The sequence below is a fragment of the Hippocampus guttulatus genome, chromosome 14, assembly GCF_054856545.1.
Source record: "Hippocampus guttulatus isolate MCC_2025c chromosome 14, RoL_Hgut_1.0, whole genome shotgun sequence".
NCBI classification, from domain to species: domain Eukaryota; kingdom Metazoa; phylum Chordata; class Actinopteri; order Syngnathiformes; family Syngnathidae; genus Hippocampus; species Hippocampus guttulatus.
The window spans coordinates 4,673,689-4,697,357 of record NC_141274.1 but is presented as its reverse complement, the minus strand read 5'-3'; the positions used below and the strand labels follow the sequence as shown (position 1 = coordinate 4,697,357).

Sequence of the window (23,669 nt, the reverse complement as noted above, 5' to 3'; positions counted from 1 at the left end):
TGTTCATTTTTGCAGTAATTGTGCATTTTGCAGTAATTGACAGCAACGGCACCGTGTGGATTTTGCCTTGCATACATTTTTCATCACCCTTGAGAAGCATCAAAAATTTGAAAAATGTCGAAAACTCTGCGCGCCACACAGTGGCGGGACAAATGGAGTGTGGCAACAAAACACGCATATGCGCAGATCCTTTTTTTTTTTTTTTTTTTTTTCCATCTCGTCGTGCGCTTCCTCATTAGCCCCGTTGTGGAATAATTCATCAATTTTTTCTTGTGCTTCTCTGGACACCCGGGTCTGTATGTGGACAATTATCATTCCCTCATTCATATTCAATGCTCCTTCATAGCCCGCACACACATTCACACACACGCGCGGCATGAAACGCCGCGACATGAAATATTGAGCATGCTTTTTTTTTTCTTTATCTGATCGATACTTCATTGTGGTTGAGAGCCACATTTGGCAAGCAGGTGCTTTGTGACTTTCACAAGGTCAGTCAAAAAATCCTCTCATCCACTGTCATCCCACAAGGATTCGTACCAGAGACAATTGGGAATAATCTGACGTAATCACGTCGGAATAAATGTGTGTTTGATGTCATTTTGTCTAAATTATGTATTTTTGGAGGGGGGGAGGGAAGGTTGTATTTTGGAGTTTCTAGAAAAGTTTTAGTTATGGATGACTATTTTTGGCGATGTATGATTTTTTTTTAAATCAAAACTGTTTAACTCTTCTTTGAATTTTTTTTTGTTTTTTGTGGAACAATAACTTTCGAAACGTAAAACTTAAAAATGTTGGATTTTCAATTATTTTTACAAAACAGTATACATTTTTCCGTTATTGCAAAATTACATGAATTCCCAAAATATATTAAAGCGTCAACTAAATAGTTCAGCAAGCAACTTTTTTCTTTAAAAATGTTTTTCCGAAATTCAAAATAAACTTTGAACAATTCCCCAAAGCCCCGCAAAATTATATAGGTAAAATGATTCTGAACTTTTTCTAAACTATTTTTTGGAAAAAAGCTTTCTTTCACAAAATTACAATTATTGTCTGAAGAAAAGGATGTTTTTTTTCCTTTTAAAAAAGAAACACGATTATTCATTTTATTACACATTTTCTCAAAATAGCGGATTTTAAAAAAAGCAATTTGTTTCTTTTTTTAAATAAAAATTAGATTTTCCCCAGCAATTTGCCATCATCTGCTTTCGGAAGTACAACCTATTTTCAAAAAAGCAAAACAGTTATTATATTTATTTTCCAAAATTGACACTTAAATAAAAAATACTTTCAAATATATTTCCAAAGAGAAATGTGATGATTATTTATCCTTACTACTCTCAGAAACGAAAATAAATAAATAAATAAATCCTACTAGAACTTATATTTCGTATTATAGAGTGGCATATATTTTGTAAAAATACACCTAATTTGTAAAAATGTACATTTTGTTTATCCCCGAATAACAATAGATAAAAATTTCGCTCACCCCAAAATAATATTTTAACAAGGAGTTGAATCAAACAAAAATCTAAGAACATGTAAAAAAATATATATAAATAATAATTTTAATAATAATTTTGAGGAAAATTACAATTCTTTGGTGACCAAAAAACAAGTTCTGACAAAAAATATATATATGTCAGTTTTTTTTTCTTTCTTAATAGCTTGCCATGGTTGTGTGAAGCAGACCTTACCCAGCACGGTGACGGTGGCGTGCGCGGTGCGCACGGGCATAGTGAAGATGGAGCAGGTATACTCGCCCTCGTCAGACAGCTGCACCTCGGAGATGATGATGGAAAGCTCAGTGGGCGTGGAGCGGTGCAGCTGGATGCGGTTATCTCGCAGCGCTGCAGCAGGAACAACAACAAAGACAACAACGCATTTGTGGGTAAATTTCATACAAACAACCTCATTAATATTTCACGCAGAACCCACCCCCACTGGCCAACGAGTCACTTCTTTCCTGCTTCTAATAGCTGGATGCCTCCTTTTCTCCCGTTTTGCACATGTGAGCGTTTATGCACAGTCATCAGAGCTCTACACAGCATCCTGTACATCAGCCAACTCTGGCGCACCCCCGAGGGGTGCGTTAGCGTCATCCCATCTAATGAGCGTTTTTAATATTTACGCTGAGTCGGGTTGTTTTCACACCGTAGCCTGTATATCAAGGATACCCGGAATGTGGAGTGCACACCACTGGGGATCTATGAATCGAATGATATGTTATAGCAGTTGCCATTTGATTGTTTGTAAAATACTGTATATGCCATTCATTATGTTTTTATCAAGGACTTCCAAACTTGTGTGCACGCCGCTGGGGGTGCGTAATCGCCATCCAATCTAATAGTAGTGTGCATTTATTACTGTCCTGGAATTTTTGCTATGTCATATTTTTATATATTTAATATTTTCACCATGTGTTTTGTACATCGGGGATTTGCAAAATGCGGCACGCATATCTCCGGGGTGCATGAGGGACATTTCGTGCAAGGGATGTTTGAGCATGAATTTGTCCGAGTCACAAACTGTGGTGTGCGCACCCCAGTTTTTTACACATTCATACCAAGTCACGATCTTTTTTCATTGAATTTCTGGGAATCCCTAACTGTCGTGTGCACAACCCAGGAGTGCACATGATTATCCTTCAATCTAATGGTAGTTTGTATTTATGACTTCTCTAACATTTATGCAGAATCATGGTGTTTTCTACGCTCTACCCAGTATATCATCAAACTGTAGTGTACACAACCCCAGGGGTGCGTGTACGCCATCCAGTGTAATGACTGGTAGCATATGAGCGTTCTAACAATTATACCAAGTCGTGATGCTTTTACATATGCTGTGTCCTTTAGATCATGGATTCACCAAACTGTGGTGCGCCCCAAGGTGTGTGGGGTGCATCAAATCAAACAGTTGTTTGCATATGATGGTTTTTAACTACACTGTAGTCAAGTCGTAATGTATTATGCTGCATCATGTTTATGAGAGATTCTCATATTGTGGTGTGCACAGCCCTGGAGGTGCGTGACTGCCAATTTAGTCTCATGGTAGTTTGTATTTATGAGTGTTCTAACATTTATGCGGAGTTGTGTTGTTTTTATTCGCAAACTGTGGTGCGCGCAGCCCAATAAGTGAGTAAGAACCGTCCCATGTAGTGGCTGCTTGAGTGTTTGTCACATTTATGCCAAGTCATGATTTGGTGGGCACCCCCCCCCCCCAATGGTGCACAGTACAGTATGTGATATAGTCAATGTAACGCTGTTTTCTTTTGACAGTTTTTAAAATTTAAGCAGTATTGTTCCCCCCCCCCCCCCCACCAAGCAGTAGGGGTGTGCACAAGCGCCAACCAATCAAATGGGTGTTTTGAACATTTATGCCATTTGCTGATTCTCAAAATGTGGTGTGTGCACCCCTGGTGGTGCATGAGTGCATTCCAATTCATTCCTGATGTTTTTACATTGTTTACTGTACATTATCAAACTATGGTGTGCGCACCCCTGGGGGTAAGAGGGTGGGGGTGTGTGTGAGGGCCTTCCGTTGTAATTGCAGTTTGGGTATGAGAGTTTCTCACATTTATGCCAAGCGTGTGCCATATTTCAGGGATCCCTAAAGTGTGGTGTGCGCGCACCCCCAGGGGAGCGCCAGATTACAAATGCATAAACGGGTACAATAAATACTCAATAACTATAAATCGCACGACAACACGGCGCCTTTATGAGCTATTTTGATGGGGGGGGGAATTTTAAGGGTGAGTTGCAGCAGGGGGGTGCGCCTACTCAGTGGGAGTACAAAGTTTTTGTCACGGCTTCTATGCTGAAACTGGTGTCATTAATATTGTACTACTTTTATGTGCGATGCTGTTGGTTATTTGCTGCAATAAAGGGGAGGGGGGCTTTACAAAATGGAGATGAAAAGGCCCATGGAGACGGGGCGCAAGACAGAACGGAGGGAGGACGAACAAAAGTGGGAGGAGGAGGACGGTAAAAAAATGAGGGGGGGGACGAGGACGGCAGAGGTGAAATAGGAATATGGAATTAATGATTCCGTGTGTGTGTGTGTGTATGTGTGTGTGTAAAAATGATGTAAGAGGAAGTGAGGAGAGCAGGAAGAAAGGGAGGATGAGGAGGATGAAGATGAAGGGTGACACGAGTGGGCGTGTCACAGAGGAGAAAGCCTCCAATTATGAGGAAGATGAGGATGATGATGAGGATGATGATGTAATTGGATGAAATCCGATTCCTTGATAGTGATGGATGACCTTTGCTGCGTTCGTAAGGTGGGATTGAGGCCTGCCTGTCTGTCTGTCTGTCTTTTGGACTTTCTGCCTGTCTCTTTCTTTGGTTGGCTGCTTGTCTTCTTGGATGTCTGTCTCTACCTTTTCGTTCTACTTGTCTCTCAGCCTGTCTGTCTGTCTGTCTCCCTTGCTTCTGGTTTGTCTCTCAACTGTCCATCATCTCATTTATCAGTCTCTCTCTCTCCCTCTCTCTCTCTCATTCTGTCCTTCTGCCTGTCTTTCTGTCTTGAATATGTCCCTGTCTGTCTGTTTCTGCCTTCCTGTTTCTATTTGTCTGTCTCTCTATTGTCCTGATGTCCATCATTCTTCCCGTCATGCTCCATCTGTCTCTCTGCCTGTTTGTCTTTCTGTCTCTGTCCATCTCCCTGTCTTCCTGCATACTTCTCTCTCCACTCATCTGTCTTGTCTTCCTGCTGCCTCGCTTCCTTTGTATCTGTCTGTCTCTCTATTGTCCTCATGTCCATCATCCTGTCGGTCAGTCTCTATTTCTACCTGTCTCTCTCTCTGACTCACTGTCTTTCAATCTACCTGCTTTCCTGTCTCTCTACTTTTAGGCCCGTCTATCTTCCCATCTGTCTCTCTTTCCGTCTCCCTTCCTTCCCGTCTCTGCACTCAACTGTCTTCCTTAAACAGCGGGCCGTGAATATACCAGGCTCCCGGTTTGAAGGCAAAAACAAGCGAGCAGTAACAGTGTTGCTGCTGTCGTTGTTGTTGTTTCCACATGAAAGCACCTTTTGACGTCGCCGTGACAACGTGTTTGTTGACGCGCAGTCGGCCGTCGATGTGACAGGCAGCTAGCGCTCGGCGGAGCTTGAGAAGGGCCGACATGACACGTGGAAAAAGAGGTAGAAGTCGGGATCAGTGCCTTAAATATGCGCCGCTTTTTTCCCCCCTCGTCGTTACGTTGTTGTTTTCAAAGCGGCGTCACACTTGTCACGCGGCGATATCGCCAAAGGGAATTAATCCGGCGCTGCTAACATGCTAATCTGCTAGCGTGTCCTACTTTGTTGTCGTGTTTGCCGTCTGTCATGTTTTGACGTCTTGTAGCAGTTGAAACGTTTTAGAGGGGGGAAAAAAAATAATCACACACGCGCACTTGCTTCCTAAACTGTGCTAGACCGAATAAAAACGTTTAATCGAGGTACTTTTCTCTGGAGCACAAGTGTCAAAGGCATGGACCGGGGGCAAAAGCCAATTAAGCACAAGAACTTGAGGGTTTTTTTTCTTTTCTGAAAATACCAACATTGCAATTTGTGTTAACCTTTAAAAAGCATTGTTTGTGACCAGCTCTCCTTTTACAATGAACGGACTGGGACACTTCGCTGGTGATTTTGATACCATCCATCCCTCAATTTGTTGATCTAATGAGGTCAACAAACATTTACCGTAGTTTCCACACTAAAAGGCGCATTATAAGATGCAATCTAGAATGCATCCACCAGATGGAGCTACGCTGAAGGACTCGCCAACAGAACTATCAGATGTCAGTAAAACTTATTTGATAAAGCAGCGACACAGTTCACTTAACCAACAGCAAGTTATAACATTGACTTGTTAACGTTGAACTCTCTTGCCGCTGCTCTATTTCCGTGTTCAACTGCGTAACCTATTTTCGCGAACGGCGCCGGTATTTAGACATGGTATAAGCAGGAATGAATTCAGACCGACTTTCTGTCCTTCCGTCAGGCGCATCTCCAAGGACGCTACCTCACCGTGCTTGAATGTTCTTCTTGGCACAACTGGTCTGCCAAGTTGGCTGAAAATCAGGACCCGCCGGCATTTTTTTGCCCCCACCGCAGTTGCACTGTTCACCAAAATTCAGCCAAGTGTTGATCCTGATCTTTTTGCGTTCGGCCCTTTTTTAAATGATCACTTGTTCAGTCATCTTTTCCATTCCTTGAAAGCGTATTTCTCGGAGCAAGAACGCCATTGTTTGACACGGGATGACATCATCAAAGGTCACAGACTACACTTTTCCTGGAAAAGTTATCATAACTTTTGAAAAGGAGCTCCAAATTCTTTGCAGTGCCACTGACATTTAAAAATGTCACAGCCTGTCTGTGTTGATTTTTTTTCTCCTTTTCGTAGTACAAATGCAAAAAAATAAATAAAAAAACCACAACAACCACAGACAAAGCTCTAATATTTATTCATTTTCATTTTTTTATATTTTGACCATTTTGCTCCACTTCACTCAGTCATTTTATTATGAAGACCTACTTTAGTCTTTGTTTCATTTTGTGTACCTGTCACACACACACACACACACACACAGTTATTACATCTAACACTACTCTATCTTCATGCTTTATCACTTTGCAAGGTCACTACATTTGTCTTCATGACCGGCCCGCACACACACACACACACACACACACACACACACGCACACACACACACACACGCACACACACACACACACACACACACACACACACACGTATAGACATTCGTTTACACAGTTTCAGTGCCCCTGGACTTTGAACTCCTTTTAATTCTGATCTGGTCGCCTGACATCACACACATTTGTCATTTTCTGAGATTTGGGAAGTTCGATTTTTTTTCCCCCTCCCATTTTTCAAAATAAACCACGTCAAATTGTCGCATGCGAAACTGTAAGTGTAATTATGGCTTTCCAAAGATGATGCTGCTATTTGTAAGGCATGATTTATGTTTGATGGATGTTTGGTTATAACGGAACCCAAAAACTGGTGTGAGATTGAATTCAATGCAAATTGTATTTGTAAATTCAAATGTTGCGGTTTAGCGTCATAGCTCATTTTGGGGTTTTTTTGCTCATTTTCTCACCGGTCAACTGGATTCTGGAGGAAGCCCATGTTCTCAGAACAAAAAAATAAATTCAAATATATTCGTTCCGGTATCTATATTTTAAAGTGCGGGTAACAGTTGAAAGTAAACATGAGCGCATTCCGCAGAGTGTGCACCTTGACTCACGTCTCAGTTAGGCAGACAGTCAGTCAGGAGGCTTTTATCCAGCAAATTGAAGTGCACAAGTGGCCAGCTATTCGATAAGACAAAGTGCATGCACACTCAAAGCCGTCTGACGGAAACATTCTGAACCGTCAGATTTCAGCTTTTTTAAATTTAAATTTTTCTTTCTTTTTTTTTTTTTTGTGGCGTTGGAGAAAACCCGACTAAATGGGATGATGCATTGGGAAATTTAAACGTATACTCTTAATCTCTGTCATGCTCTTTCAACTTGAAACATGGATATAAATTATATATAAATATATATGCATACATATATATGCACACACACACACACACACACACACACACACACACACACACACACACATTTGGTGTGGGCTCAGCTCATCCATAAATTCCCTTTCCTCCCGCCTTATTTGCCGCACTTGCTAGCAAGTCTTATTTGCTGTGTGCGAGGAGGAAGCACAGGAGGAAGGCAAATATTTTCACACTTCAACTCTGGACAAATAGAAGCCAGAGGGACACTTTGGTGAGTGTCATTCATTTTTATGAACAGGAAAATCTTAGAAAATGGTACATTTTTGCACATTTGCTGCAAAAACATTGCCTGTATAAAGTGTATAAAGGTTGTCGTTTTTTTTTTTTTGCCAATAATGAGAGATTGGGTTCCCGAAAACATCCAACGATAGAAATTTTCAATATGCCAGACCTGTCAAGTTTTTTTTATTACACATTAACACCCCCTCCCCTTCCAAAAAAAAAAAAAAAGTTATCCACTTTTGGCTGTTTTCTCTCCGTTTCCAAATTCGACAAATCCTAAATGACAACATACTGTAAAACAGTCAACGCTTCTCCCTCTGAGTCATATCTTTATTGTTGTACGCAGTAAGGGTCACCCCCCCTCCACAAAAAAAGACCCAAAAACATTCATTATGTATTTTTCAATTAACTGGCTGATGAAATTAGAATTCAATTCTGCCAAATATGGTAATGAAGGTGCCACCCTGTCCTGCTCTCTTCCTGTTCTCCGAACTGATCCCGGTTCAGCGGCCGGCAGCTTTGCTTCATCAAACCGGCTGGTCCGATCAAAGGCCGCCGATTGATCGCGGCTCATCAAACATGTGTTAAGCTTGCACCTCTGTGTCCCTCCCCCCCCCCCCCGCCCCGCCCCCCCCCCCCCCCCCCCCCCCGCCTGCCACCTTTTCCTCACCTAATCCTCCTTGTCTGGATCGCTTGGGCGCCACATAGAACACGCCTTCAGACGGAATGAAAACGATCATCGCCCTCGCAAGTGTGCATAATCGATGAAAGGCGGTCGGATGAAGCAAAGTTTGCCGAGGGTGCCTGCCGCGAGACGTCGTGCGTTATGCGCTTGAATTGCAAGCAGGTTTTAGAGGGAGGAGAGTCGAAATGATCATTTCAAATGCTTTTTTTTTTTTTTTAGGGGGGTGGGATTTTTTGGAGCATTCCACTTATATTTTCAGGATGGGGTGGATGGGCGTTTTTCTTTCTTTTTTTTAACTCTTTCAGGGACAGCAGTTACTATAGTGGACAGCTTATCATGTTATCAGGTTACACTGGGTGCGTGGACGGGTTAAAGCAATCTGTGCTAAATAATCGAGTTTATGCACGGATACGGTATTGTGTCATTGTGACACAAAAACAAGATTTTGGACTTTTTGGGCCACATAATGGATGGATGGATAAAAAGTCACATTTATTTATTTATTTTTCTTTATTTGATTTTGATCATTTGTCTTTTGTTTTTTTCTTTTTGGGGGTGGGGGGGATGGGTGGGTGTTAATGCCCCAAAACAATCACAATATCCGCAGGAGACACTTTTGTACCATCTCTGTGTAAATCTTTTAGCACAATTTTGGAATTTTTGTTTTTTTTCGCTGTAGTACAGTTTGGTATCATGCCTACATAATCATCACGTTATTTTGTCAGTTTTTGTTTGGTCTTTTTGGTCTGGTGTTTGCTTCTGTTGATGTCTGGGGGGGGTTTTTTTTGTTGTTTTTTTTTTAAACTTCATCACAATCTACAGTCTACTGTAATGGGGACATAGAACATGCAAAGATTTTGGTTCCTTTTTTCTTTTCCAGTTGAAGTGTGACATTAACAATGTGCTGTGTCACGTCAGTATACACACACATTTTAGAATGATTTATTACACTTTTCTTTGACTTGAGAAATTTCCCCATCAAAAAGTTTGTCACAGTTTCAATGCAAAAAGGAGCATTTTGTGTTGATATTTGGATTTCTATGACGTCAGTCTATCCATCCGTTGGTCCATCTGTGTTGAAACCAAAAACAACCCAACTTGTTACGCTAAAACAAGCGCGGCCGTATTGATTGTTTTGCATTCCGTGAAGCCGCCGGCGAAAAAAGGCCAATTAGTGAATCCCAAAGTGACAGAATTGTCGGCATACTTAACCTGAAAAAAAAAATAAAAATAATAAATTGGCTTTTGTAACTTTGAAGTCTCTTGGCATCTGGCGTTACACGCTGGGTTATTTTTAAGGACACTTGAAGAAGAACAACACACTCACGCTCCAGAATACAGAAAAAAGTCTTTCATGTAGCCACTTTCAAAGTGTTTTTTGACTGTTATTTTTTTTTTCCGCGGCATGTCGGCCTCCGCTAATATACTCTCCAGAGAGCCAGAAGAACTGATGCAATGTCGATCAATACGTGTTTTTCTTTTTCCCTTCACCCTTTCCGCATTTGTCTCAATCCTTCAATTTCAACATGTTTCACTTAAGGATGCTTCACACTGTAAAGTGGCCGAACCGTCTCCGGGCCGGAGGAGGCGTCTATTTAATGGAGTGATTTACAAGCGCGGCACACTCTAGCGCTTTTGCCGACTTGCCTCTCTCCTCCCACTAGGTGAGCGCGTCCACATTGGCAGCGGCAGCGGCGCTTTGTAAAGCGCCAGGGAGCCATTAGCTGGTTAAACGGCGCGCAGGCACATCGCCTGCCTGTGATGCCCGCTGACAGGCCCGGTGAGCCGCGCATGAAAATATAAACAGTGCTATACATAGAACGCGGAGCGAAGTGGCCCCGATAACTCCAAAGACAGTGCCGTCCGTGCCACTTGCTGTAAGTGGGATTTTTGTGGAGTTAGCGTGGAGGGTCCGAAACGTTTCGCCGCCCACGTGCAATGCAAATTCAAAATTGTCGGAAATATAGCGGAGCTTCGCTGCGTCGTATCAAAGGTTCAATCAATGAATGCTTGACAACGGCTAAAATGACCCAAAGATGGCCGCTTCGATTCCAAATGGCAGACTTTCTGCGTTTTTAGGGGTCTGGCTTCTTGGGACTTTGTCGTGGGTCCACTCATGTCAGGGATTAGTGGTGCAACAAAAACTAATTTGAACCAAAGAAATCAACACAAAAACTATCTAGTAGGCACACCAAAGTCACTCCATATGAAAATGGATGACTTCCTGTTCCTGTGTATTTTGTGGCATGGGTTTTGGACACTTTTTTTTGCAGGTCTAAGTAGACCTGCAAATTTCATGTTGAAAAAGTGAAACTGGCCTTCAGGGGGCGCTACAGAGGCACTTTTGGGGGTTGATGCCCACCACAACTACCAAATGCACATTTTCACCCTGATGAATACCCCTGAAAAATGTTTTTTTGTTTTTACTTATGGTAAAGCCTGAAAAAAAAACTGCCTTGAAGGCCTTTTTTTTTTTAAAGTAGAACGCTGTAAAGACAAAAGTTAGTTGTCCCCCCGCAAATCCGTTCCTTTTTAATCAAGCAAAGCAATTTATCCTCAAGTTCTCACGCAGAAAACATGATTGTTGGCAAAACAAAGTGAATTTACATGAGGGAGGCGTGTGACCTTTAAACTGTACTTTTGCATTCAAAACAACTGATCTGCATTGCCGATTGTGTTCCCATTTCTTGTAACCGCTCAGAGGTGATATTTAATTAGGAAAACAGATGCTGTTGTCATGACGACTTCGCATGTTTAGTGTAACCAATGCGGGCTATTGTCCTTCGTCAAAGTAAACATGCAAAATATTGGAAGGCACAGCGAAAAAGATTTTGTTTTGATTTTTTCCAAAGGAGATTTGTTACTTTTGTTTACTCTTTTTAAAATTCTCAAAATAGCACACAAGCTTTTTTTTTAATCACCTTGCCATCTGCGAAAATGGCTAACGTGTAATTAAGCATAAAAATGTTCAACCCAATAAATGATTCCCTACGAAGGACAGGTACACATTATGCGTCAAACAAAAGTTTTGTCTTGGCACGTTTCGGAACCTTGTTACAACCTGAGTGTTGCAAAAATAAGTCAATAAATATAACATTGTGCAAATTATGGGGCTTTATTTGTTTTCAATTAATACAGTTTTGACTTGTATAATTAAAAGAACATTTGAAATGCGCCAAGAGCTGCTTGACCAAATATCTAATTTTTGTAGCCAAATTTCAAGCCCGCACCCGAGCCAACTAAATTGGTGTTGATGTTAAAGTTACCTGAAAATTGCGTGATTTGATTGAATTTCAGTCTGCCACGTTTTTGTGGATGATCATGTTTGATGGAAATCGTACACTTTAAAAATTATTAGGGGGGGGGGGGATTTGCCAGAGGTCGGGTGACTGCCTCAAGAACAAGAAAACAACTTACTAAAATGTATAGAATTGAATCAGATTTTTTGCAAAAAATATTGATGGGGTGTTCACAAAAGTTAAATTTCTGCTCCAATTGCAATAAAAATACCGTATATGTAACCACTAGTGGCCAAATATCATACTTTTTTGTAGCAAAATACTGTGTTTTAACTCCGCTGCTACAGCTGCAAACACAAAGTGTATATTTTTAAATATCAAGTTCAACCTTTTCTCCCATTTTTAGACTTCTGAGCAAACTTTGGTATGTTTTAATGAGATTTCTGTACCAAGAGAGATATTTTGAGGGCATTATTATTTACCGTTATCTATTTGCTTCCAAGGCCTGCTCATTACACTTTAATAAAACAGTCGCTGCTTGAATAAAAGATGGAAAATGTCAAGTCATTTCCCCGATAACTCACTTCATCTTCCTGTTTTCTTATTTTTACGTGAGAATGCAATGCCACAAACAAAGAGCAGCGGGGTACTTTTGGCGCGAGTGGCGTCTTGTTTGTGCGTTTCCGTCGTTCACATTTCAGTCTCGTCTCCTCATAGTTTGGCATTAACGTAGGGCAGAAGAAAGAAAGAAAGAAAAAAAATAACATCTGTTTCTGAGCCTTCTTAATCTCTTCTATTAGCAGCGCTCCACTCCCACGCGTTCCCTCAAGGCTATCGGCGGGTCCTTAAAAGGGTCTTAAAATAAATGATGGAGAATTAAGGACTTAAAATATATCAGCATTGGCTACGGCAAGTTCATCGTTTGTGTTTGGAGTTTTAGGGAATGGGGGGATTATTTGTCATCTCTGTATCAGCTTTAATAACACGGCGAGGCTCAATGTCCCACAACAATTAATATTCTGATTTGATTTATTAAAGACGAGGTGGCGCCTGCTGCAGAACTATTTGTGACTCCCCTCGAAAAGAGCGGGATTATTATTTTTTTCTGTATGTGTGGCTTTGAAATGAATGCAAATTAAAAAACGAATTAAGGGAATTTCAACTGACTTCCCTGAATTGATGTGACTTCAGAAGAATACGAAATCCAGAAGGTTCTACAAAGCGTCATCAACTTTCACAGTCATGGTCCGCCCGTGCGCTACGGTGAAAACTCTTGTAAATTCATAGTCCCTTATTCATGTGGTTAAAATCTGGCTGCAATCGGACAAAATCTCAAAGGATGAGTTTGTCTGTCCTGGAAATGAGCAAAATTACCCAAACCAGAATGGCAGCCTGTCTGTGTCTTTTCGAGCATGGTTTCTTTTGACTTTTTTGTGGGTCTACTCATAATGCGCATACATACCAAATTTCATCCTGCTAGGTCAAACTTGCTTTGGGGGCTGAGTTTTTTTTTGTTGTTCGGTTCTAATGGGAGATACCGGGTCAAAATGGCTGCTTTTTAATGTTTTCTTGAGACTTTTTTGTGGGTGTATTCTTGATAGGCTTCCCAAATTTTATCATGCTAGGTCAATTCGGTTGGGTGGACTGAAATGTTTTGTCGAATTCTAGTGGGTGGTACTGAGCCCAAATGACCGCCTCAAATCAATATGGACAACTTCCTGTGACTTTTCGGGCATTATTTCTTGAGGATGTTTTTCTGTGGGTCTAGTTATGGTTGTTGACATGCTGACCAAATTTCATGTTGCTACGTCAAACTGGTTTTGGGGGAAGAATTTTTCAAACCCAAATTCCTGTGTCTTTTTGGGCTGGGTTGCTTTTTTGTGGGTCAACTCATGAAAGACATTGCTGTTGAATTTCATGCCAATATGTGGATTTCAGAAAAAATGGAGGCATTCACACTAACATTTTTAGTGGTTTGAAATGTATCCAAATGAGACGCTAATTAAACATCTGATTCAAATGATGTAAGGCGATTGATTTATGACCTCGGTTGCTCATCGCAATTTTGATCAATCAAGGCTGACGCCGTTTTTTAATTTATTATTATTATTATTATTCTTTTTTTGAACAGCACGCCATCCGTCACCGATGCTCGGCATGACAACCTCGCGCTCGCGGCGTTAAAGCGGCGCAATCACGTCTTTCAAAAAAGAAAATAAAGTACACCTAAAAAATAACATCCATCATCCTGTCAGGGGTTATTTATCTCCGACTGTGCTTCGCCCGTCCCTGCGACTCATCATGTGTTGTCTTTCGCCTCGCGCCCGCCTCCCGTCGTATTGTGATTTTGCCTCGACGCCAAAACATGAGAGGAGATGTGGTGTGAACGCTGATCTTCTTTGCATTCGTCCTCAAATTATTTTCCGGTTTATCACACTTTAATATCAGATAAATACTCAAATAAAACGACTAAAATCTGAAATTCTTGAAATTTAGCATCACCCGTCATCGGATATCATTTCAAATGATGTCTTCTGATATCTTTGCTGTTGCTTTTTTCTTTTTACACAATGTTGACAGTGACTGATTTTTAATCTTGCATGCAAAGAAATGATATAAAGGATGGAGGGGAGTTACTTGTATGATCAAAAACTTCAAATTATTCTAACCTTGTCTTCTACTGGTTGTAAAACGTACTTAGTTTATATATTCGTGTACGGTTATGCTTTGGCGAAAATGAATTTCCGTGGCAGAGAATAACTGCAATTTCATGGTTTGTCATGAAAGGATATGGCTGAAATTTCTCAAAATGCCAAATTCTGTGAATTTGGAAACTCCTCAAAGCGGTGATTTATTTGGCCTCCCCGGATTATTTGAGCGGGTGCAGGTAGAAGAGCGTAGGCAGCGACAAATGATGGCGCGTGAAAAGGGTGCGTTATGATAAAGTGCTCTCGGTGGGGGGGCATAATGAGACCTAATAATTACAACGTCCCGCTCCACGAAATCTGCGTGTATGAATTACGACGGGCGTCGTCATCTGTTGGCCGTCATATTTTGCACTTTTAGTACGCCGCATTTTCCACAAGCGGACTTTCTATCCGGCCCTCATTTCTCGTCGCGTCCATCTCGGCTCGTCAGCTGTCTCCAAAGTGGAGAGCAACCTTGAGGGGTTTTGGTTTGCTATCGTGGCGGAGAGGAGGCTCATTTTCTCATTTCTGCCTACTTTCCGGTGGCCTTCAAAAAACTTCCCGTCTGGACTTTTCTCTCTCGCCCCCCCTGAGAAAGGAGGACCTGTTCTTGGAAAACTTTTTGTTACTTTTCCCCCTGGCTCACTCTCGCTCTCAAATCTGTGGTTTAGAAGCAATATTGACCAGGATGAATATTTTTCAAAAGACTCCTAAGCAATGTAGTGGTTTACACAGCTGTTCATATCACTTGGATGGCACATATTTTTGGTTAACTTCCAATACGATACCAAATCTGCATTTTAAGGGTCATTGAAAACACATTGGAAATTTCCACGAGGGATTTCCAAAACACATACTTGGTATTGAGTGTAGTGGTTCACATACCTCTCTTCTCGCCAAAGTAAAGCGTCTGCTGCGCCGTATTGGACCACTGCAGTGACGAGTTGTCGCTCTCGGCCACCCGGCAGGTCAGTGTGACGGCTCCGCCCACCGAAACCGTCTCATCAGAGGTAACGGGCTGCAAGGGGTCGTCGTCTGCATGGGACAAAAGGAACTCGTCAGGCTGTGTGAATCGTTACGGTGACGTGCAAAACAAAAACATGTCAAGCCTCAACAAATGCAAAAGAGTTTCAACAATGAGTTGGCACCCGGAAACCAGTTTGAAGCCCCACCCTTGCTTCAAATTGTATACTAGCTCCAACCTTAGCTCAGACCTAAACCCGGAATTGAAGCTTTAACTTTTTGCTTGAAACCCAAAATTTGAAACTTGAATCCTACCTTGACCCCTAATATTGGCTTGAAACCATAATTAAAAACCTCCAAGGCTAATTACAAACCCTAACCCTGTCTTGACACTGCAAATGGAAATACTAACATTTAAACACCGGTTTGAAACCCTAATTCCGGTTGGAAATCCTGAGCCTACCGGGGAATCCTAATCCCGATTTAAAACCCTAAACCTGAGTTGAAGCCCTAATTTGAAACCTCAGCTCAGTCTTGACATCCAAATTTGAAACTCAAAACAGGACACCACTCCTAATGTTATTGTTGAGTGGCCTTGGCTGAGGCCTCGGTGGCCCCTTTTGCTTTTGGCGCCACCTGGCGAGCGTGCGCCGTGAGCGGCATGTGAGAGAGAAGGGCCGCAGTGTGAGGAAGCCGAGCGGCTGAGAAGCGGGAGGCCTCACTTGGGGGGAATGTCAACGAGAGCGCATAATGGTGACCATTCTGGAGGCACCTGGAACGCCTCCATGAGGACCTGAACGCCGTACCCTGGGAGACCGAAAGCCCCGTCATGCATTCACGTGTGAGAGAGGGAAATGATCATGTCAAATACTGTGCTGGCGAGTCATAATAGTAAGAATTAAAGCCACAAACCTTCATTTTAAAACGCTAATCCTGGCTTTCAATCTCTATTTTAAACTTCAACTTGGCCTCAAACCCGAATGTGCAACACTAATCCGGACTTCAAATCCCAATTTGAAACCCCAAGTGCGGCTTTACCGTGGGGCTTGCGGGGAGGGATCCAAAACCACCCCCGAACGTTTTTTCCCGCCACTTCTTTCTCTCGATTTGTCTGCCTTCTCCCTCCCTTCCTCCGCCCCCCCATCCTCCCCCTCTCCATCTGCCCACTCGTCCTCACCCGCTCTGTTGCTCTTCACCTCCTGTTGAGGCTCCTCATCCTGTGCGATAACGCCGCGGTACAAGCCTGTCATCTGATTGGACGATAGCGGGCGGATGATGAGTGTGTGTGTGTGTGTGTGTGTGTCTTAAGGGGTCCCGCTGCCCCCCCCCTCTTTGATTTTATTATGTGTCTGAGTTTGCATGCAGGCTGTTTGTTTTACACCAAGAATTTATCAGCCAGCGGAGAGGTGCATCTGGCTGATTTATGAGCCTCCTTCTTTCTTATCTGCATTGAGGTGTGTGTGTGTGCGTCTGCGCGCGCGTGTGTGTGTGTTTATGTGTGTGTGAGACACTGATGATGACGATGATCACGATGATGATGGTAGAGGTAAAGCACGAGGAAGACAGCCGGCCGGGTCCGGTCCGATGTGTTTGATATGGCACTCGCGCCCGTGTGTGTGTGTGATACGAGACATTACGCACACGCACGAGAACACACTCACAAGCGTATATTCACACATGAGTAAACGGATGGGCAGCACACAAATGTGTGCACAGGGGTAGAAAAAAAAAACACATTCAGGTACAAATAGCACAGAAAATGAGGTTCTCTCACACACATGCATGCACACAAACAAGTAACAAGTACACGTTTGCACAGATTCTAGCCAAACACACACACACACGCGGCGTAATAAATAGGAAATGAGTAAGGATATGAGTAAGAATATCATGTTTGATTCCTTTGCACACATCCATTCATCCTGCAAAACACACACACACGCACACACACACACAGAATTCTTCCAGAAGCATCAATCTATGACCATCTGTTTCCAACTAACCCCACCCCACGGTGTAAGCCTACGCATGTGCGTGTGCGTGTGTGCGCGCGCGCAGTTGGTACATGGCCTACGGACCACCTCTGCCCTCCAAAAGAACCCAATGTCAGCCCTTATGTTGCTCCCCTCCAAAATTGACATATCAATACGAGGGGATAGTCAAGCTATGCTGCGATGTGACTCGCGTCGTTGTCATTGCTGATTCAATGAAGTTGACTTTTTTTCATTTCAACAAAAAGAATATCAAGACAAATGCCTCAAGAAAGCATGATTCAGTTACAACTACAAATAACTGCCTGTGAAATATATATACAATGAAATGTATAAATTCAAGTAAACAATAAAACAGAAATCAAGAAAGGAAAACAATTCAAACAAATAAAGAAAAATATTTAAGTCGTCATTAGTATTCATTAATACAAATACAATACATACTACGACTAACCCAAAAACAAAACTGAAACAAAAAAAAAAAGACCCACATTCAGGTATAACAAACATGTAAATAAAATACAGAAGAAAATATACAGAGAAAATGTATACAAATCAAGTCAATCCAGATCATTAAAAATTAAAATACATACAAGAGATACAACTAAATGAATACAACTAAATAAATAAAACGGTAATAATAATAATAATAATAATAATAATAAATTGCTCAATCGGTAATGTACTGTTGGATTTAAACACACCACCCCCCACCTGTGCTCTTTGCACAACCAATCTCTAAGGCCCCTGTTTGACCTCCGCCCCTCCTTCGGAGAACAAGTGCCACACGCCCAGCCCGCCCTCTGCTACCTGTCAAACACAGTTAGCTGAGACGATGACGCCGCCCGCCACCATCAGAACAAGAGACAGGAGAGCATGCTGGGAGAAGTAGGGAAGTGCTCGGGTTGTGGTGGGGGTTGCACGCGTGGGGTGCATGGCCGTTGACAAAAGTCAAAGAATAAGAGTTGGAAAATGAGGGGACGGCAAAGGAAGGACACGGGAGACATAAGCGCGTGTGGATGGATGACGGCAATGAGGCAGCATGACAGGGTGACGGCACGCGGGGGGAAAGAAAGGCACGTTGAAAAATGTCCAAAGTCAAACAGGAGACACAACAAGAAGGGGAAAATTATATATATAAAAATGGACCGCAAGTTCATATGAGCGAGCTGATAAGCCAAAAAAAAAACAAAAAAAAAAAACAACAACCCAAGAACAATGTCAAGCAATCGAGCCCAAAACTCTGCCAAGGCCAAGCAATCCTAACGAACTGACTGACTGCCCGGCTAACTAATTAGCTGGCTAAATAACTAACGATTAAAGCACGAGCTGTTTCCTCTGGCTTTGGGTGTCCACTAATGACTTTAGATTAAAAAAATCTAAAATTGGGCGCCCAGCAACTAACTAACTAACCCAACAGCCAACGAATCAACCAATCAATTTCCAAACAACAATCAAAACACAAGCTGTTACTTGAGGCTTCCCATAATTAATTTTGCCCTTTTCTCAGTGCTCAGAATGTCTGCGAGTGTTTGTCCAGTGATCCCTTGCTGAACACTAACACTTTGTGTGCCGTCTTCACGCCGCACAAAGCCGGATTAGCAAACAGCCCCAACAAGAGACTCAGCCTCCAAGAGCACCGCAGCACCCCCGACCCTCCCACCACTAACCCCCTTACCATCCATCTCCGAGGGCACTAAATCCAGCGTGCGCGACTCGGCATTACAAATGCTTGCACCACACAAGGCAGGAATGCTAACCACACTGACTTGACTTCCAAGTGGACAATGTGGACCGCGCGACATTCGGTCTGCTGGGAAGTCGGCGACCCAGGAATTTTGAGAGAGGGTCCACTCTCAATCACTTTCAGGCTCTTGCGCAACAAACAACCGCAATTGACCTTGGAAAAAAAATGTTAGCATTCTAGTATTTCAGCTTATTGCATTATAAATAGTATTGGATGTCTGGGCAAGATCTCAAGTCCTTATTGAGCTGCCTAAGCACTCTTCTCTACTCAGGTTGCAATCCTGCCATAACGTGTGAGTAACTGTTAGCATATTAGCATTTGTATCAATTCCCATTAAAAATAACAAATGACTACAGGGCAAGAAGCTCCTTTGCGCTTTTCTCTACTTAGTTTGATATTTTGCTATTTTGTTAGTGTAGCAAATGCTAACATGTTAGCACTTGAACTATTCCTGTTAGGACAAAGTAATAGGAGTAATCCATTTGCCGTAAGTGTTCTCACTACGGGCGGCCCGGTAGTCCAGTGGTTAGCACGTCGGCTTCACAGTGCAGAGGTACCGGGTTCGATTCCAGCTCCGGCCTCCCTGTGTGGAGTTTGCATGTTCTCCCCGGGCCTGCGTGGGTTTTCTCTGGGTGCTCCAGGTTTCCTCCCACATTCCAAAAACATGCATGTCAGGCTGATTGGACGCTCTAATTTGTCCCTAGGTGTGAGTGTGGGCGTGGATGGTTGTTCGTCTCCGTGTGCCCTGCGATTGGCTGGCAACTGATTCAGGGTGTCCCCCGCCTACTGCCCGGAGATGGCTGGGATAGGCTCCAGCACCCCCCGCGACCCTAGTGAGGATCAAGCGGTTCGGAAAATGGATGGATGGATGGATGTTCTCACTACCTTGGTTACGTGTGAGCATGCAAATTGCTAGGAGATTAGCATTTGACCATATGGACTTTTGGAAAATCATGTAAAATACTGATCCATTCTGCTATCATTTAGCAGTCCATCTTGCTAAATGATAGCATAACTACTGCTAGCATGGCAGCCCGTGTTCTAAAATTAACATTGAATATGTGTTGCTCGTACCTTAGATGTTACCATACTAGACGTGAGCATTGTTACAATTTCCATTTTGTCAGGGCTCAAAGTTAGCATCACTCAGTGTTTCTTTGCTTACAAAATGTTTGTCAAACCCAAACTGCATTTATGTATCAGCTAGCTTTTTCAGTGATAGCCAGCTATGCTCATGTAGCAGTCTAGATCTTCACTTCTTGTTTACCATTAAACACTCAACCATTCTACTCTTTTGGTTGCATGGGACGTGAGTGTCAGCATCTAGCTTGCTCGGCTTATGTAGCTAGTTTCCATCTTCACTCATTGCTCTTGTCATTTACGCAAATATAAATCTTTTTAGGTCATCTGAAATGAGGTCAAGCAATATGATGATGTCACGCATGATGACTTTCTGCAATTCAAATTGTAGCGTCTGGTGGAACATTCAAGGTACCACTGTGTATTGTAAGATACAAGACTCGATGACAACAATGGGTTGATTGAGTGTGATGCTAACCACGTGCACACAAAGTGCAAGATAAAGCGAGTGAAACTTTTAATGTGCTGGCAAATGTTCAGGGCTGCCCTGCCAATAGGCCACTTAAAGAAATGAGCAGTCAATTACGAGTCGTCCGCGCCGACCCCCTCTCCTTTTAACGACAATCACCGAAGCGGCGACGGGAGCTTCCCAGAGGACTCTCACTATATCATGCATTTATTTATTTATTTATTTCCTTGTTATACTAATACAAGTACGTATATGCATGAGCGGGATTGTTAAGTGTTTATCTAGTAAAGCGCCCTACGTGTAATTTATTCGCCAATGGTGCGCATCGAAATGACTTCAATCTACATGACGGTGCTATGCTGTTTGCATCCATTAGCATCACATCGGGGTGACTTGTTTTAAAGGAGGCATATTTTTTCTGAATTTAAATCAGTTCCTCTGTGTCTTGACAACAATTCTGTGGAACTTTGGTCAAAATAGTCCAAGGACCAACAATTTGAAATAAACACGAGGCACCCAAGAAGACTGCATGGCTTGATTTTTCACGCCTCTTAAGCCTCATTCGAAACACCTCATAATTGTTTTAATCATTCAAATTTGGCAGGGTTGTGAACATTACTCTCCTTTGTGGGATGCCGATACAGTAAGTAAAGGCTTCTGGTTGTCGATATTGTACGGTTTGTGAACATGTGACCCACCAAGTTGGGTCACAGGACCACGCCACCTAACCACCACTGGCGGCCATGATGGGGCAAGTGGCACAGAAAAACACCCTCACTGGTCAATTAGTCCACGTTGGTCCTGTCTGGCGTGGGTAGACGCAGACAAACCGCCGACTGCTATTGTTCAGGCTGTCTCAAGCAGCCATTGTTGCCAGCCCCCCTGAACCCACTACAACCCTTTTCACTGACTCACCCCCCACCCCCACTTGTCGTCTTTATCTTCTCCCGCCAGCACTACATTGATCTCCAGTGCCGTGATTGGGAGTGACAAACCGCGGGACCCGTCTGAAAGGTTGCCTTCATTAGCCGTTACGAGGCACGCAAATTCCTCCGGAGATGCTGGCGAGGAGGGAGCAAGGGGAGGGGGTATACACACATACACAAAAGCGCTCACACACACACTAGTGGTCCTGGGAGGGGGTAAGCATTAAAGAAGATGAGGGGAGGAAGACTCAATACATTCGACTCAATCAAACTTTGGACTACTTTCTACAAAAAGCTTTGTGTGCGTGTGTGTATGTGTGTAATCAAGTCTGAGGGGCTTCCAAGAAAACACACACACACACACACACGCAGACACACACACACACGTACACACACTTCCGAAAACATTGCGTGTCCTTGCCAAAAGACGGTGAAAAAACAGAGAGGAGGCTTGTCTTCAAATAAAGGACGTCCAGTCTCTGTAACAGTTACACTTGTGTGGTTGCGTGTGTGTGTGTGTGTGTGTGTGCAAGCCCAAGACACTTAATTTGTTCACAATATGATGTAGCGGTTTACAACTTTACTCAATGCTCAGAGAAAAAACCCCCAAAACAAAACAATGGATTCAAAAGGTCACAAAATATCCACATTAAAGCCATTTGGTCACATAAAATTGGTCAACACCATTCGGGAGTTCTCCCTACCAATAATGTAACATAAAACACACAAATGTTATGAATTAAATATTTCTTGGCAAACATCACAGAACTGATGAACTCAAATGCACCCCATTGGTCTCACAAGGTCCAAACTGGCGTCATTTGTTCACCAAAAAAAAAAGAAAATCAAAATGTTGCAAACAGTTAGATTGAAATTCCGGTTGTGGAAGATTCAAAAGAGAAAAGTAATTTATCCACAAAAAGTGGGCAGCTGCTAGCCAGCTAGCTAGCTAATTTAATATAAAATGCACCAGACCAGTTGCAAAGGAGGAGTCTTTTTGTTGACAAAAATGAAGCCAACGGAATGAAATGAAGATAAAGAGCTGCAGTGGATCAACGAGCACACACGCTACTTGTAAGCGGGGCTGTAATGCATGTAAATGACGTTCTGAATCTAAGTTAATTACCAATGGAAAAAAACTCGTCGGATAATCATCAATCATGGCGGCTTTTTATCCCACCGCGCGCTATCTAATGTATTTGCCGTCTGGATGGAAATGTACTTCTTGTCTGTGGGCGGGGAGAGAAAAAAAGTCACTTAGAGCGTGATAAAAGAAGCAAAGAAGCCATTTTCTTCCAATAAAACGCCCTGAGATGCCTTGACCGATTACTTGCGTTCAGTCAAAGGCCCGAGACCGAGACACATTAGCTTCAAGCAAGGGGGGAATAGTTTTGGAGGGAGGAGGGGAGGGAGAGGGAAAATTAAATTAATCACAAAAACCATTTGCGGTGCAGCTGTGGATAGGAATGTCTATCACATAGGGCAAATCTTACGTTGCCTTCAGGTGCGATTGGAAATCTGAGCTTTTCCACAAACAACAATGCATCGTTAACATTGGTACTCCTACTACTCCAGTACAACGACTACTACTACTACTAATAATAATAATGACAATAATAATTATCGTAATAATATATAGCAAGCATTATCACAAATTAAATTTAAAAATAAAACCTAATCTGAAAATATTACTAGATATATACAGTATATTAGGATAAAACAACAACAACAAAAAAGGTTGGGCTTTTTCTTTTGGGGGGATTAGTCCGTTTTTTTTATAATGGTCACTACAATGTTTGAAGTGAAGTCGAAGCTGAAGGTCGCCAGCTTGGTTCCTCACACACCCTAGCTCGGCCATCTTTGTCTCTCTGCCGTCTTCATCTCACTACCTCCTCCTCCTCGTCTGCAGTGGCTGAATTCCCTCGGGTGGGCCAACGGGAGACTATTACAACTCCCCGACAGATTCGCTCGCCTCCAATTTCTCTCCATCCTCTTCCCGTACCGGCTCGTCCTCTTTCATCAACCTCCTCCCTTCCCTCACAATCGGCCTCCGTCGCCTTCCGTTGGTTCGCTCTGTCATCAGACACTCTGAT

At 42.6% G+C, this 23,669-nt stretch overlaps 1 protein-coding gene across 3 annotated transcripts in view; it reads right to left on the bottom strand.

Moving 5' to 3' along the window:
- Nucleotides 1-23,669, bottom strand: part of cadm3 (cell adhesion molecule 3) — an 85,676-nt gene that overhangs the window by 24,313 nt on the left and 37,694 nt on the right. For all 3 annotated transcript variants that reach the window (XM_086128736.1, XM_086128735.1, XM_086128737.1), the window contains 2 exons: nt 15,286-15,435; nt 1,698-1,850 (listed from right to left, as the gene is read on the bottom strand). In XM_086128736.1, the coding sequence (XP_085984862.1) occupies nt 1,698-1,850; nt 15,286-15,435 (303 nt within the window). The remainder of the gene's footprint in view (nt 1-1,697; nt 1,851-15,285; nt 15,436-23,669) is intronic.